Below are 18,160 nucleotides of genomic sequence, written 5' to 3'. Positions count from 1 at the left end.
ATCTTTCAGAGAGAATTGCAGAGTAAAGATTGACAGAGAGAAAACATTCAATCGTGTAATGTAACTTTTACCTACCAGCTAGTTTCTTTAGATATTTGTTATACTTTCCTTAAGGTATGACAAACAGAGAACTTAAGATAAATACTGCAGGCTGAGTTTCGAAGCCGAATTTGATTATTTTAATGTGTAGTAGCAGGGAGTTGTTATGTACAACTCCCTGGTAGTAGTAATAGTATGTATATGTAGAAACATAGACAACGCCATCTTTGTTAAATTTATTCTTGACCAGAAATTTCTCGTTGTACTTGAATAAAAGACTGCTAACGATATTAAATGGCAATTTAACAAATTCAATACGTAAAACGGACCAAAACACCATAGTTACATTACTTACTATAATCTGTCTACTTTTAGTGGCTAATGTGCTATTTAAAATCAGCTTTCTGTTGCCAATTTCGTCTCTTTGCATGTTGTTTTTTAAAATATTGTTTTATAGATGATTCTGTTATAATCAGATAACAAACATGATGCATTTTACATTCATTGTTATGGACATTTGATTTGAATGAACAACAGCAGTGTAGGCAGCTTAAATTGTCGGTCGCCAGACTGTACAAACCTGTCGGTATTAATTATAAGACTGTAATTGATCAAGCTAAGGTGCCGTTTTAGGTGATTGAACCTAATAAATTCTCAAAGAAGTAAAACTAATATTCTACCAAGAATTTGTAGCGTAATTGATTTTGATTGCGTGTAAATAGTTTTGAAGGATTCCCCCACACCATACTCTACCCCACCCCCAACATAATAAAATATCATTTTGGAAATAATGGAAATGCGAGTTAATGTTATCTGAAGAACTTAAATTATGGAGCATGCAGGTTTACTAGCCGTCTACATATTTGCAGAGAACACTAACTCTTGTAAACCACACACATTGTAGCGACAATGATGTTGTAATCCATAGGTTTGTGTTTCTCAAACGTTATTATGTGTTGGTTACATAACCATGACCAATCCCTGTACCAGAGGAAAGTTTCTGTCGGCATATGAACATGGCATACCAGTTATTTAGTTTAAAAATGTCATCGTTTATGTATAGCGATGGTTTTTATGTGATACCAGTATCCGACGCTCGGGTATTGCCATATTTTTGTTCGCAGAAAAAAATTAGTAGTTATTTCCAAAGTTGACTAAACAATCTGTTTCCCGCCTGACTATGCTACATCAGTGTGTGATATAGTACGGCCATCACAATACAACATGTAAATATTTGACATTCCACCGTTGTTTCATTATGTTCTACAAGGTAACGTTGAAAATTCGGATGAAAGTATTTGTTTTTTTGTATTCCAAAATGTTTCATACACATCAAAGTATAAGTGAAAATAATGACCCTAAAAACATAACTTACCTCCCAGGCACCGGATTGAAAATTTAGGCTGTAACCGCAGCTCATCCACAACACTAATTTGTCAGAAATACAAACGTGTGCAAGAGAATGAACAATATATAATATACTATGATATATTCATCTACAGAGAAGAACGGATAACATACTGATATATGTAATATATATGTAATATATTCATTATATGTAATATATATATATTCCTGATATACGTAATATATTCATTTTATGCATATCCATATACATATATACATATATATATATATATATATACATATATATATATATATATACATATATATATATATATGTATATATATATATATATATGTGTATATATCTGTTCCATATCTGTATCCATGTATCTATGTATCCATGTATATATAACTTTATATATATATTAAAATATATATATATTTATATAGATATATATATATCTGTATCCATGTATGTATGTATACATATTTATATATATATATATATATATATATACATATTTATATATATATATATATATATATATATATATATATGTCATTATTTGATACTGGGTTACTAAAGTGTGACATGCATGTTCAAAAATGAATTACACAAAGGTATCTATTTGAGTGCTGATTTTGGTTCTCCGGTGAATGACGAACACAATTAGTAATGTTAATAGATAATACAGTATTAAGAAAGGTGGATTTGAGGCAAATAAAAAAGACAAGTGATGATGTTAACGTATGTTACTCGGTGTCCTACAGTTGTCTATAAACATAGCCCCTTCTCCATTAAAGTGAAGGGGAATATACTGTATATGAGCAATGTCAAATGATATCTTATGACACAAAAAAAAATTGAAGTTCTTATCACATTCCATTGTAAGTTAATGAGGCTGATCATTTAGGACACCATAACATACGTTAACAACACAACAGGAATTTGGAGTTATAGAACTTAGCCACTGGCTCCATGACAAATTTCATCAACTAGTTAGAGTACCTTAGAACTACATGGAATGAAGTGTTTCCTAGCATGGAAGTTCTCAATCTTCTCAATAATTTACATTCAAATTGCATATTGTTAACATATGTTATGAAGACACCAAAAAATGAGACACCATCACATACGTTAACAGATGTTCTTAAACCATGTTTTATACTCATTGGATGACGGAAATAGTTTAATTCGATTTCAAACATGGTGAAATATTAAGTGAGTTGAATATTCTGTGAGAATTCCTGACATGGGCCTAAAATAGATTTTCACAGTTAACGAATGTTATGCAGGCTAGAAATGAGGACACCACACACAAATTGTGACTGATACAGAGGAACTGAACTGCTAGCAGTGAAAGAATTGTTTACTATCAGTGTATGTGGGGTGTTGATCAGTTACAAATGTTTTGATATTCAAAACTATCAGTTGATAGTGAAATAATGCCCATTAAACGTACGTTATGTTGAGGACACCAAACAATTTATACAGTTTAACAACCAATAACAAGTTTTTTTCACATGTATTTTTGAATGAATTTGTCCTCTGAGATGCCATTAGACCTATTCTCAGCATGAGTAGTGAGTTTCTGGGACTTGCAATCCCTAGTACACTACTGTGCAGTGTGTGATTAGGTTATAATCATGAAAAGTTGCCACCAGTTAACGTATGTGATGCAGGAGGACACCAAAAATATGTACGTTAACAAAGATGAAGATCTTTATTTTTCAGCAGTTGATGAGCATGGGTGACTGAAATTTGAAAGTGTAATTGAAGCTCTTCATTCACTTGAATAGAAAATGCAAAGTCAAGGCATAATAACATGGGAAAAAATAAGAAAAGTGCATCTCAATTACAGCCATTTTCATAATGTCACATTTTGGTGTCCAAAATTAGGCCAATTTTTGCAGTAAAACCCTCATAATTTCAAATCCACCCAATGTATTGTTGAATAAATATCAATGATATCCGATGGTATATTGACACAACCATTGAAAAGGGAAATACAAGCAAAGGGGTATGATGAATGGAAATTTCAGCAAAATGAAAAAAGGGACATAAAATCTCTCCAGTATCAAATATATGCTTATATATATATATATATATGCTTATATATATATATAAATATATATATATATATATATATATTTATTTATATATATATATATATATATATATATATATATTGCATTAACATTGCATTAACATAAAGTCTGTCCAAAGTATCTCTTTCGAGATCCGGCTTTAGGAATCACAAATGATTTTCGAGTTGGATAGCATCATGTTTGATCTCTAGAGTAGGGCAAAATATGTCACCAAAAACAGAACTAGTATTGTTCGATATAGGTGACAAACGCCTACAGTGGAATTACGATCTTCCTTACCGGTTTCGAACCTCTGGACATACAATCAGCGTCCATAGCCTAGTGGTTAGGGTGTCCGCGTACAGAGCGGGAGGCCCGTGGTTCGAATCCCGGTGGAGGCTGAAAGTTTTTTCACTGTTCTTGATTTTCCAACTCATTACGATTTTCATTTATATATATATATATATATATATATATATTCCATACCACTCATGTTATATTTATTAATTTCAGTTTCAGCAAACAATATTTGTGTGCTTCCATCACTGTCATCCTTATCGTTTTATAAAAGCTTTCGATTTCAAGAATAATGATATGATAAAGTAACGCCTGAACCAAAAATAACATGATATTTTGTTTTGGGGGAGTAGGGAGGCAAGAACGAATGCCTAAAGACCTGATAAACTAAAATACTAAATTAACATTGAATACTTTTGACGATATAGATATACCTTTAATGTCTCTAGTTTTAAACACTGAATACTTTTGACGATATAGATATACCTTTAATGTCTCTAGTTTTAAAATCTGCAAGAACTGCTTCTGAAGAGGATATAGAGGGCAGTAGACAACCATCAAACCTTTGTAGTAGAAATGAAGAACAACGAGAGAAATGTTATAAATTAACACCGTTATCTAGCAGAAAACTACCATTACAACACATATTTGTTAAACTTATTGAACCTGTGTATTTTGGTATTAAATGTTCCTGTTATATTCAATATGAATATTTTTACACTAAATATCATTATGTTGTTATGAACCGAAATTGGAATACAACGGAATATCTTTAGGTGATTCCTTACAAAAATACAAAATAGTAACACGCAGGGTCTTACCAGTGCAACTAGTGATCAGTTTACATGTATGCTTATCATAGACTGAAGAAAGATTGTTGTGGTAGGGCAGGGGATGGAGTGTTATATTTAACACATACATTTCTTTAATGAGATGTACAATCGCTTAATCTTAATGTTCATTTTTAACTTACGTTTTAAGAATATGCAACATTTTTTTACAAGATCAAATGTTGCACAACTGAATGTCCAATCCAAGACAATGAGAAGAATAACTTTCCATTCACGAGGAACGATTAACAAGGAGACTTGATGTTGTTTGCCTACATATATGTACGTGTTGCTCCACATACACAATGGATATGCTCTACTTGATGTATCTCGTTAAGTTCATAATCTCGGTAAGTTGGTAACTCATTGAAGTTTCATCATTTTAAACCAACAAATCATTTTCTATGATTTTAATGGCATGAGGCTCGACCTAGTGCTCTACAAGCACTTTTAATTTTCAATTGCTCACACAAGTATTTGAAAAAAAAGAAGAACCAATTTCAGTTCACTGTAGTGATACCATCATAGCATGTTTCAACACGTTTTATCTCTAAGATAATAGAAAGAACATCGCCGTTAGTTTTAAAGTCTGTGACAGAATATGTTGAATGTTTTCCGCATATTCGGGACAATAAAGTTCGTCACCAGGAGGCATAAACTACATAGTGTATACTAAATCGTGGCTTCCCTTTGCATCGGATAGCATCAACGTTTATTACAAAACTCTAGACATCTTACTATATAGTTTAAAAAAAGTATCATATCACGTGACGTGTTCCGCAGTACTAATCACGTAATCTATTTTACAGCGGCCTTTTTCAGTTAATTGTGACATATGTTCCATAAGCAACAGCACAATTACATGTATCATTTTACAGTAATTTGAGTATGATTTTGTAGGTGTTTTTGGATTAATTTTCTTTGTGTCAGAAAAGTCCTGATCTGAATGAACTCCAGCTAGTCAGGGCATTGTAGATTGACTATCGATGTCATTCATATAATGTTATAATCTTGTTACGTGTATGTACAACAAGACTACTCGTTGATAGGGAACAACGTATTATATGTCTGCACTTATCTAGTTAATATTATTAAAACAAGATTGTATTGCATTCTTAAATTCAATACATTTAATATTTATAGGCGTACAGGCCTACTTTATATGTGTTTCATAATTCTGAGATATAAGATTCGTGGTTGTATTGCCTTGTCTGTTGTGGTGGGAATGCGGTGGTATGGATTTTGATCGTATTATTGCGCTACGTTATTGCACAATGAAGTCGTGTTTACAAGAGAATCAGCCAACGGTGGCCTCATCCCGAGAACTTCTGGATTGGCCATAACAATTATCCCTCGTAATGGTCTGTCGAGGCTACCGTACACTGCTACACTGCTTCTATATATCTCAGTGTATTACAGATGTTCATAATTGTTTTAATTTTTTGGACAATCTTCTGGTTTTGTATGACTTTTACTTTCTGATGCTTAAGTAATCATTTTTATATTTTATATTCACTTGCATATTCTTACTTTTTCATGATTAAAACTTAAAAAAATTACTCCCTCAAGAATAAAGGAAATTAAAAATCAATTATTTATATTTACATTGTGTACAGTCTGATATATTTCATGTGTTGGATTCTTTGACAGATAAAAAGCGACTCTAGAATTGATAATATCGGTAAACATTGATGAATTCATCAAGTAACTGAGGTTCCGGTTTCACATTGGCATCACATAATGATTGTGACAGCTAAACGATCGTGACATCAGATAATATTACAATATTATGGTGAAAGTTAAGTGCTACTGTAGAGCACGTCATACGATACTACATGACTGGTACGGTTTCCTTCTTTCTTCATTTTGCTCCTTATTAACATAATCATTCTTCGCTTCGGCTTTATGTTCACAACCCCGCTATTCACTGTATTGTCACCATATGTCTTACTGCTCTTTTCGATAAGTAGTCGGGTGACAAGATGCAGGTTATCTTGCAAATCCGTACTAGTTGCATATAATTAAGAAAGAAACAAAGCGACGGAAACCGAAGATTTACAACAGCTGTAAATCGTGCATCCGTAGCATCAACGAGTAACTGACACTTCCAGATGGAATTCGTCTCTTGGAATATTACGTCTCTCTATCCTTACTGCCCTCTGGAAGGAAGGGAATCAGACATACGGGGGAGGGAGAGAAGGGACGATGAAGGTGTACCTTTACCTTCTAGCCTGTCGATGAGTTTCAGTGTCAATACAATATATTAATAACACTAGATAGATAACGCACCGGTTAATACATTTTATTTTCATAGGTCATAACATCCTGCATAAAACTCTTCAACGTGGAATATCACTGTTTTTCTGTGGCAAAGTTCCAGTAATTAATGGCTAAGATCTAAGATAATCATTTTAAATTTCTAGAAACGGAAATGAAATATTTAGTCATTCTTACACTGAACTGGAAAAAACCCACTACATCATTCACTGACAATATCTCATACACGACAGGTCAAAAAACCTGAATTATATTTGAGTAGGGACCCTACCGCACTCCGCAAAATGACAAGCAAATCACATCGCATTCCTCTATGGTGACAGTTTGTTGGAAATAGTCTATTTAACTCTCTTACAACCGTTTGTCCCTGATGATAGATTTTATGTCCAGTATTTGATTTGTGGTTGTAGTAGAATATCCATAACATTGTTCACACTCTATTCACCAGTAATACAAGTGTATATGCATTGTTGATTATCTCCTTGATTTACAGATATGTGCGCCGTTATAATATTGTCTATCACAATTATCGTACACATATGCGAGTCGAATTATAGATCATAGCCCAAATACTACGCATAAAAGAGATCGGATAATAAGCAGAAGAAACGATAGTGTTATACCAACTCGGCCACAATAGCATCTGGTAATGCATTTATAATAACTCTGTACAGTAAGGATCCAATAGTTAACAATGACACCGACAGCATAACTTTTTCCTTGTCCCATACCCCTCCACCCCAAAAAAGAAAAGTAACAAGAACATCACAATATATTCGATTATTGTTACATTTCGCATTGATTAATAATGTTCAGCTATTTAAGTGTAATACTTGTATCTATGCATCATTCATTATCTCCTATATTTACATGGATTTACACCGGTATAATATTGTCCCTTCCAAACGCTCAAATACTACGAATATACGAAACCGGATAGTAGCTAAAGGAAACGTCTGTGAAGTGACTGAATACCATACTCAAAAAGTTTTTTTGAACGATTGTTAGGAAAGTATACTATATGTAAAGAGATATAAATGCTTCTTCCTCTCCTTCATCTGTTGTGTTAATTTTACTCTTTATAAGTAGTAGTCAAACTTTGAAAATATTACTTTCTTTGTTCTTCCTGTTTGCTCTGTCTGTAGTAAACAACTTCCCAACTTCCTGCCCTTTTCTTAGAAACGGTGTACCAGTATTAGTATGCAAATTAGTATTGGGTGGTTAACCCTGATTGGTTCTAAGTGTTGCTACCTGGACCAAGGGTGTAATTGGGCCAATGAGAGGAGTTAAGTTGGTCACATGTTTATATGCTGTGTTTTAGGAGCTGACTTCCAGGAGTCTTAAAAAGAGATGCAGTTTTCTTGTGAGCAAGAGAATAGCTAGAGGCCGAGTTGGTGGGGGCTGGGGGGTCTTGAGGTTAGGGATTGTCCACAGTGTAGATATATATAGAGTTGTTATTAACTAAGCTGTCAACCTTGTCAGATTAAAACGTATCTTAACTTTTCTGGAGGAATTATTTGTTGGAGGAATTATTTGTAAATTATAGATCTTGTTTACTGTGCCTATTCACGCTAATGGAATTGATGGAGCGGAGAGCTGTCATTTATTTGCTGTTTTGATTATATTGTACCTGGACTTTCTACTCTCCTTGGGAAGGACACCATTCAAACTTATTTGTTATTTGCTGGAAGTTCATCTATAGCTATCGCCCACCATCCCGTTTTGTACTTGCTGTTATCTGCCGGACGTTCATTGACCTTTTTTATCATTATGGTGCATACCAGTCATCGGGTGACTACGGTTTAATTTAATAACTTTGGGACACTAAAACCGTTCTATAGGACTTATTTACATGGTCAAGAAGTTTCTAGCCAGCAACAACAAAGCAAACAGCCGACAGGGATACAGTGCTACTGGAAGCAGACCCGCCTGCCAGATAAGCTTATCTATTATTTTATTAATGTGCACAATATATGTACTAGTCATGTGGCCACTTGACACCCCCTAGTTAATTGTAACCTTTATCCACAATCAAGTGTAATTGATACCTGTTTTAAGTATAATCGTATTAACAGTGCATTCATTTGAGGTGTATTTTGCCAAGTTTCTCACATTGCATATTTACTTAAATGTTGAGACCGAGTTAATATAGTTACATACTGAATCTAACAGCAAGTCTTATTCTTTATTTAGCCTGTTGTATTCAAAATATAGTGGTTAGCTGTCCTCACACTTCGTAACCACTAGGGGGATTCCCGACAAGCCTGCTGGTCAGCTAGCTGCTGACAAGAACCCCATTTCTCGCATCTCTTACATATATATAAAAGTGTTGTAAAGATATGTGTTAATACAGTACTCATTGTAATACTCACTCTAGGACCTCCAATAGATGTGACTTTTGCACAAACTTCAATATGTCAACAACCTCTGTCTCTGTCATTTCTCTTCCTTCCTCTGTATTTATTACTACCTTCTTTACTGTTGCAGGACATGACAGGCGTAGCCCTGAAAATAGGATGACGTCACCAGCATCAATCTTACTGAAGCACTCATCCAGAAACAAACAAGAGATGGGAATCTGAAGGAGGGGAAGACAATTAACGGAATTATAATATCAATGATTCCAGGAAATTTGATTCAGTAAATTATACAATGATCGATAACCACTCCAAAAGTTCCAAAAGTTACTGGCATATTACAACATATCCTTTTCTTAATTGAAACTGTAAAAGTAGGCGACAGATACACACATTACTATTTGACTCCCACTTCCACTCCCACAGGTTGGTTCACCCTGTGAACCAACCTGTGGGAGATTTATGTCGGATTTTATCTACTGATTTGTTGATTGGAATTGGACGTCTGTTCTCGTCTTTGTCATAGTTATTCTACATTCGTTATAACTGGCTTATTAGCATGTCACTGTCCTGAGTATGCTCTTTATCGTATTTATTGTAGTGATTACCTAGTAGTGTGCTAGTATTGTTATGTATCATTTAGTTGGTTTACAGTTGTACGACACACATTTCAGTGATGAATAAATTGAGGAAGGTTACGCCTTTCTTTATCTCATGAATGGTTAGCTGGTTATCTAGCAGCGCATATCCGACGCACAGTGAGGGCAGCACAACAAATATTTGTTACAAACCTGTAATACTATTTTCTAATTATGATTATTTATTATTATGTTCATAAGTGATTGTATAATTTGTGTCATATAATGAGCCAGAATGCCTCTGTATTCTTTCTATTTTATAATATTATTTTCTGGTTCCCAATAGTTTGATATTTAATAGGAACAGTTCCGTGGTTTGATTTGCCCCCCCCCCAAGAAAAAAATATTGGAAATCTACATCTGAGATGCATAGACTTTAAATCATGGAGACGCTTATTCTGGAAGAGCATGATGCACTGTGATTGGTTGAAAAGAGCTACACCCATATCGTGCAGTACTTAATCGAGGTAACTAGTCTGGACAAGCTATCTCTTCCCAGCATTAGTCGGCAAAACAACGATGGTCGCCTCAGTAATCGCACATATGTTACGCGGTACATGTGTTGTCACAGAATTCATGTTGTTCCTTAGTTCGTCTTATACACATGAAGTCACATCTGTAATATTTTAACCAATCTATGGTGAAATCAGTTTTTAGGTAAACAATGTTCATTACAAACGATTGCACATGATTACTGTCTTATCACTTGCAAAGCTTCGTAAAATAAAGAAAGTATTCCTATCAGATAGTTTATCTTTTCTGTGCATCCTAAAGTTCTGCAGACTGACCAACATAGTTAGAGCACAAACAGTGCGCTAATGTTCAGCATGTATTCTGCGCTCTAAATCCTCTGTTAACGTATGTCGTTATCGCAAAAGTATGTTGAACGACACCGTCAGCCATGGACAAACTCTGACCTCGAAGAGTGGTTTCACCCGGCCAGCGTGGGCCTCGTCAACACAATTTTGATCTGTGCCACAATGCATGATAAATATTTCCGGCGCGGTGATTTCAATCGGGCCCAAAGTGTGATATTGGATCTGCAGCTTAATTTTACCAAACCCCCTGCACTCTGAGTTAGTTTGAAACATTAGCAATGCAGTGACTGGGGCCATGCCTGCGTATATTCCCTCACAAGCTAATGAACGTCTAGATCTGTATAAGCCAAGTACCACTTATCTTTTTGACACGTGGAAATAAGTATCATGTCGATCATGGGGGGGGGGGGCAAATGGAACCCACTTAGGAATGAGAATGGTTTGTATGGGTTGGCTTACAGAGATGTATCGTTTTCTCAATCCGGCCCTAAATACGATCAAGTTTGCCCATGGCTAGACTATGTGTATAATTATATCATCGTAAACGATTAACTTTTCCTTAAAAAGAACTATTATAAGCCCCAATTCGTTATGACGAAAATAAAGAAATAAAACATGAATGTTATGTCATGCAGAATAGTATTTAAATAGTCTATGAGTGGCAAAAAACGTGAAAACACATCTGTAAGAATAACCCGTACTAAGCTCAAGTACGTATAAAGGTCCATACAGTACCACTATTCAAACAGTCCAGGAGCTACTAATCCACCAAATACCGATCTTTCTACCAGAAGTGAAGATGCTAGTAATGCATATACACATATAACGATGCTACTACTACTATAAGTAGCGATGTTGTTGCTACATATGGCGATACTACTACAATTGTACTGATGGAGAGCTGGATTATAACCAGCATAAAATGGATGGTGTTATCAAGAGCATCTGCAGCGAGCACGTTATTCCAACAGTTTCATATTAAATCAAAATAGCAGTGTTATTTGAATTGCTGAAATAAAATGATTTTGATACACCATACGATATGCTCAGTGATGATTTGTCATCTCGTCTAATAACATTTATGGTGAATGTAACTATCTGGTCATTTTGTCTGAAGGGTTACGCTATATATGTGCACTGATCTATAATTGAATGATGAGTACATCGGTTATGCCAGTCTGATATTCCATTCTATATCGTTGCATTGATACGGTAGCTTACTATAAAGAAATACAAAGTCCCGGGATGATGATGATGATGGTGATGGTGATGGGGATGGGGACGGTGACGGTGACGATGACGATGATGCGCACACGCCACTCAAAGAATGTTCATGGCGCAATTGACAATTAGAAATGATACAAATAATACAAAACAATGACAAAAGAAAAACTTAATGGTTCAAGATCATATAATAGCTTTTGTAATTACGTGGGATTTGATGCTCTACTTAAAGTTAGAGAGAGTAGATGCTTGTCTGATTTTAAGGGAAGTTGGTTCCATGAGCGAGGGGCAGAAACAATAAATGACCTACCCGCTCCCCCCCCCACCCCCGCCGAGAATGTTTGGACTTAATTTCAGATAAGAGAAAAAGAGAGCTGGATCATAGACTACGAGAAGGGACATAAATATGTAATAAGTCAGAAATATACATTGGACCATGTCCTTTAAGTGATTTATAAACAATAAGGAGGACTTTATACATAATACGATATTTTACAGGTAGCCAGTGCAGGTTTTTTAAGACAGGGTGGATATGACAATGCTTATGAGAATGTGTTACAATCTGCGCAGCTGAGTTCTGGATTAATTGGAGTCTATGAATCTGTTCTTGTGGAAGACCGAGAAGGAATATCCCATATTCAACCTTGAACTGATAAAAGAATGTACAATTTGTTCAGTTGCCTTATCATCTAAATATTTATATTGTAAATGCTTCTGAGATGAAAAGCAGCAAAACTTGTTATTTTGGAAATGTGGCATTCATAGACATATTGGAATAAAAAATTACACAAAGATTACTCGCATGAGTGTAAGGGCAAACCTGAACATTACCAATTGATATGCATGGAATATTAATTTTAGCGAGCTGATGACAAGAACCAAAAAGCAAAAACTGAGTTTTTTCTTCAATAAGCTTCACAAAATTTTGTCTCATCCACAAACGGATATCATCGATGCAACTTTCAAGGCGTCTGATGGCTTTAACACCCTCATCTTGAGAAGGACTGAAATCAATGTAAATCTGGGCATCGTCTGCATAAACATGATTTGGAATATTGTGCTTCATCAAAATTCTACGACTTGGAAGTGTATAAAGAGGAAACCACTGGGGTCCAATGACTGAACCCTGTGGAACTGAATATTCCATGTATACAGGATTGGATTGAGAGTTGAGGATTGAGAGTTGCACCACTCCAGAGCAACAGCATCTATACCCACGAGACTATTCAATCGCGAAAGCAGAATTTCATGGTCCACAGTGTTGAATGCGGCACTCAAATCTAAAAGGACCATAGCCACTATTCTACCATTATCCATTTCAGAAAGTATATCGCTGCTTACTAGAGGTAGAGCAGTCTCAATACCATGGTTAGCCCATAAGCAGATTGAAATGGATCATAGACATCATTGGTATTCCTATGATCAGTAATGCGACTAGAAATAATGCGTTCAATAGTTTTCCCCAAGAATTTTAGGTTTGCCACTGGTCTGTAATTCTTAAAACTTTCTTTATCTAAGCCATATTTCTTAAGAAGTGGCTGAATGTGTGCAACCATAACGCTATCAGGAAAACACCTTGTTGAATGGATTTGTTAATGAAAATAGATATATATAGCACAATCACATTTATACATTTCTTAAGCAAGTATGAAGGAAATTGCCTCATGGAAGAAAAAGAAATCATAAACAGAAGGACTGAATACTGTTCAGAACTATGCAATCACGAGCTTCATGGAGATGAAGATGTACTAATAACACAGGAATCTTCGAACGATGACGACTACCCAATTCTGCGTGGAGAAGTTGAAACTGGCATACGATCACTGAAAGACGGGAAGGCTGCAGGCGTAGACAACATCCCCGCTGAGTTGATAAAGCATGGAGGAGACACAGTAACTGTTGTCCTTACTCGTATCTGCAACAAGATCTGGCAGACAGGAGATTGGCCTACATTGTGGACCCAGTCACTTATTATCACTCTCCCCAAGAAGGGAAACTTACAACAATGTCAGAACTACAGAACCATCAGCCTCATATGCCATGCTAGCAAAGTGATGCTAAAAGTCCTATTACTTAGGCTGAAACCCCAAGCTGAAGAAATCATCGCCGAAGAGCAAGCTGGTTTCCGTAGTCGAAGGAGCACCACAGAGCAGATTTTCAACCTACGAGTCCTGTGTGAAAAATATAGCCAGCATCAACAAGACATCTATCATGTCTTTATCGACTTCAAAAAAGCATTTGACAGGGTATGGCATGAGTCGTTATGGGCCACAATGAAGAAATACAATATGGGCCAGAAGCTGATCCAAACTATCAAGCAGCTATACACCAAAGCCAGCAGTGCAGTACTTCTACAAGGCGTAGTTGGAGACTGGTTCCATTCATCGGTCGGAGTCCGCCAGGGCTGCCTACTGTCACCCACACTGTTCAACATCTTCTTAGAACGTATCATGACAGATGCCCTTGAAAATCATAATGTGGCAGTCAGTATTGGAGGAAGAAACATCACAAATCTCTGGTTTGCCGACGACATTGACGGGCTTGCTGGTAACGAGGACGAACTTGCCAACCTTGTGAGCTGCCTGGATGACACATCAAGAAAGTATGCCATGGAGATCAGTGCCGGGAAGACCGAGCTGATGACAAACAGCACAACTCCATTCACAAGGAATATCGTGGCCAGTGGACAACAACTGGAGACAGTAAATCAGTATAAGTATCTTGGAGCCATCATCAGTGAGGAGGGCTCAAAGGCAGAGGTCCTGGCAAGAGCTGCACAGACAGCTGCAGCATTGGCAAAGCTCAAACCAATCTGGAACGACAGGAACATCTCCCTCAGGTCCAAGTTGAAGCTCTTGCATGCACTTGTACTGTCGATCTTCCTGTATGCATGTGAGTCATGGACCCTTACCGCCGAGCTGCAAAAGAAGATCCAAGCAGTGGAAATGAGATGCACCAGAAGAGTCCTTGGCATCTCATACACCGACCACATCACAAATGAGGAAGTACGCAGAACCGTCAAACAACACATCGCCAACTACGAAGACCTACTGTCCACAGTCAAGAAAAGGAAACTGAGATGGTATGGGCATGTGACAAGAACTGACGGGCTGCCGAAGACCATCCTCCAAGGCACGGTACAGGGGAAGAGAAGACGGGGCAGACAGAGGAAGAGATGGGTCGACAACATCAAGGAGTGGACTGGCATGAACTTTGCTACAACCCAGGCTCTTGCCCACGACCGACAAAAATGGAAGCGGCTGATGACTTCTCCATTGCAGCGCCCCTACGACCCTGGCAGGTTACGGGACCAGTAAGCAGTAAGCAAGTATGTAGGTAATGGGTCACGTTCACGTGACTTTGAAGGTGAATTAATAATAATATTATTAACTTCTTGATTATTTGTAGGACGAAATAAAAATAATTTTGAAATGAGTTTTCTTCCTTCTGAAATTCAGAAGAAACTTCCAGAGAGTCAGTAATAAATGATGTACGTATAGTTTCAATTTTTTAAAGAAAAAGTCTGAAAAGTTATTTGCAAGAGAATTGTTTTGGACAGATGTTGGAAGAACAGTGTTTCTTGATACTATTTACTATTTCAAATAGTTTCTTTTGATCACTAGTTCAAAAATCTACTTGAGCAGAGAAATACTCTATCTTGGCATGTCGGATCAAGTTATTGACAATTCTCTGTTGCTTGCAATACTCTTGGTGGTCAACCTCGAGCCGTTAATTCATCCATTTCCTTTCGCGCTGAGCGGATTTCATCAGAGAGCCAAGGACTGGATGGTCTTACTCGAAGAGTTTTTATCTTTACAGGTGCATGTCAATCTAAGGCGTCTCGTAAAATTTATTCATAAAAATTTACACAGGTATCCAAATCTTGATATTCAAAGTGAGAATCAGCGAAAGCGGAGCAAATATCAGCGGAATAATTGACTAGATCTAAAGCCTTCAGATTGGGAGTTTTATTCGTAACTGAAGGAAAAGGAGCAAGGGCGTAGAACCGGGGGCTGGGGGCGCCAGCTCCCCAGTGAAAAATATGGGGGTGGAAGTATCATTCCGCCCCCCCCCCCCGCTTCGCAAGTCAGAAAACCCCTTTTTCATTTCCAAATGAGAAAAAAATCTCATTTGGAGCACCAAATTGCATCTAAGGCCAGGTGAAAATGCAAAATTATAAACAAAATGGAGTGGGTGTTGAAGTGTGCTATATATTGAACCAAATTGCATCTGAGGGCACCTGAAAAGGCACAAATTTCCAAAGGGGAGGGGGACCCCTCCCTTTAGACACCTCCCCCAGGCCAGCCATCAGTCTCCAGCCTCCCCACTCAAAAGTACCTTCCCACGCCACTGTAAAGGAGGCTTTTGAAGATTCAGGTTGCATGAAAGAGCATAATGATCTGATAAGCCTGGTAATACAGAAATATCAGAAAGCAAGGTTGACCTACTGTATGCTCACGGGTTATAATCAAATTCAGTGTATGCCCAAACTTGTGGGTGGGATAAGTAATATGCTGAATTAATCCAAAGGATTACAGCAGATTCTGAAAGCGATGAGCTTTGGAATCAAAGGTCTTCCACATGAACATTGAAATCCCTGCAAAACATGACATCTGATTGACTAGGAAGATAATCAACAATCAGTTCTCCAAAGTCAGATAAAAAAGGTCCAATAGAAGAATCTGCAGGACGGTTAAGGGCAACTAAATTCACAGTCCGAGAATTCACTGTTAATTCAGCATGTATAGCTTTAAATAATTTGTACACCTTTTCATGTGATTTAATTTTCAATGAAAAACTGGATCGAAATAAAATTGCAACCCTTCCTCCCGATTTTTCCTTTCTGGGAACATGTCGAAATGAATATCCAACTGGGGTGATATCACCACATAGTATGATGTCATCTTCTCTCAACCAGGTCTCAGAAATGGCAGCAACATCCAAACTCTTGTCCTGAACAAAATCAGCATTGTTCCTAACTGATTGCATGTTAATACAACAGAAATTAAGTTTTCTAACAATATGGAATGGCAGAGATTTTAAGTTATCAGAAGTCCTTATAGTAGAATGTGAGTCCAAGGATGAACTAGTAATAGTCAGTTCTAATGAACGGTCGGAAATGAGAGTTGATATTTTTCTTTGTCTGCGCCTGCCACCCTTTGTCCCTCTATATGTTCTACGATTATGACAAGTAGTTTGTCCTCTGAGTATACCATAATGTCTCAGGCGGGTAAAGAGTGAGTTCGATAATATGTTCAAAGTATGTCTGTGGCTCTCATTAATACACATAAGTTCAAAGTTTGAGTAATGATACCAGGATTATAAGTATTGCTAGATTCTAAATCTGGGCCAGGGTTCGGTTTAACATCCCCAGCTATTAACAGTTGAATTCTAAAAGTTGCATCAGAATTATTGTAGTTAAATTATACTTGAATACAAATGTTTAAGTTTCCATTGGTGAAAATATTTTGACCCATAAGAGATACATGGAAAACAGTGCTCGCAACACAAGCTTCCAATCTGCAATTCACCAAACAAGTCTATTGATAAAGGAACACAAAAGAAAAGCAGGGTAATCAGAGCAAACTTCTCCATCTACCGGAAGTGACGCAACAACATGGTAGCATTTAATTATGACATTCTTAGCAAAGCGTACTTTGATCTTGGTACGGTTAACTAAACTATGTATATACCTAAATGAACACTGCCTTCTTGAGGAGAAACGTTAATTTAAATGTTGCAGCACTGAATTCTGAATCAAATGGAAAGGCTGGCTACTTAGTAAACCAACCTATTAAACCAAAAGTCAATTTTTTTAAGCGGTTATGACAAATTGAAATGGTACTGTATTTAGGTAACAGGTGAAACGATGTGTAATTAGTACTAGGCTAGTCTAAATTTCTTACACACTGTATGTACCGGTAAAACCTTGTTTGGGTAAGGGTGTGTCATACGTCATTTTATTTGGTTACTGTCCCGCCTATACAACATCGAATAAGCCTAAAACACTACCTAGTATAGGGTTACATTAGAACTAAAAGGCTGCTAGTAGTACCTCAGAATAATGGAGGAAGGAGCAGTGGTGAATGTATGAATGAAATCATTGGGGTTGAAAGTGATTCCGCTTTATGATTATCTTTGAAAATGATCGGCCAGACATATTCAAATACAAATAAGGATGAACGCTTGTGAACAACAATCACAACGGAAATGCTTAACACTACACAGATACACCATGTTTGTTC

The 18,160-nt window shown here is 36.6% G+C and overlaps 1 protein-coding gene across 2 annotated transcripts in view; it reads right to left on the bottom strand.

The window, feature by feature from the left end:
- The window catches only part of LOC139982138 (uncharacterized), a 46,202-nt gene that overhangs the window by 4,478 nt on the left and 23,564 nt on the right, over window positions 1–18,160 (bottom strand). For both annotated transcript variants that reach the window (XM_071994740.1, XM_071994741.1), the window contains exons 6-8: window positions 9,251–9,456; window positions 4,258–4,334; window positions 1,415–1,467 (exon numbers count right to left, since the gene is read on the bottom strand). In XM_071994740.1, coding sequence (XP_071850841.1) covers window positions 1,415–1,467; window positions 4,258–4,334; window positions 9,251–9,456 — 336 coding nt within the window. The remainder of the gene's footprint in view (window positions 1–1,414; window positions 1,468–4,257; window positions 4,335–9,250; window positions 9,457–18,160) is intronic.

This window comes from Apostichopus japonicus, chromosome 16 (genome assembly GCF_037975245.1).
Source record: "Apostichopus japonicus isolate 1M-3 chromosome 16, ASM3797524v1, whole genome shotgun sequence".
In the NCBI taxonomy this organism is placed as follows: Eukaryota; Metazoa; Echinodermata; class Holothuroidea; order Aspidochirotida; family Stichopodidae; genus Apostichopus; species Apostichopus japonicus.
The sequence above is the reverse complement of the archived record's forward strand: the minus strand, read 5'-3'. Positions and strand labels throughout refer to the sequence as shown.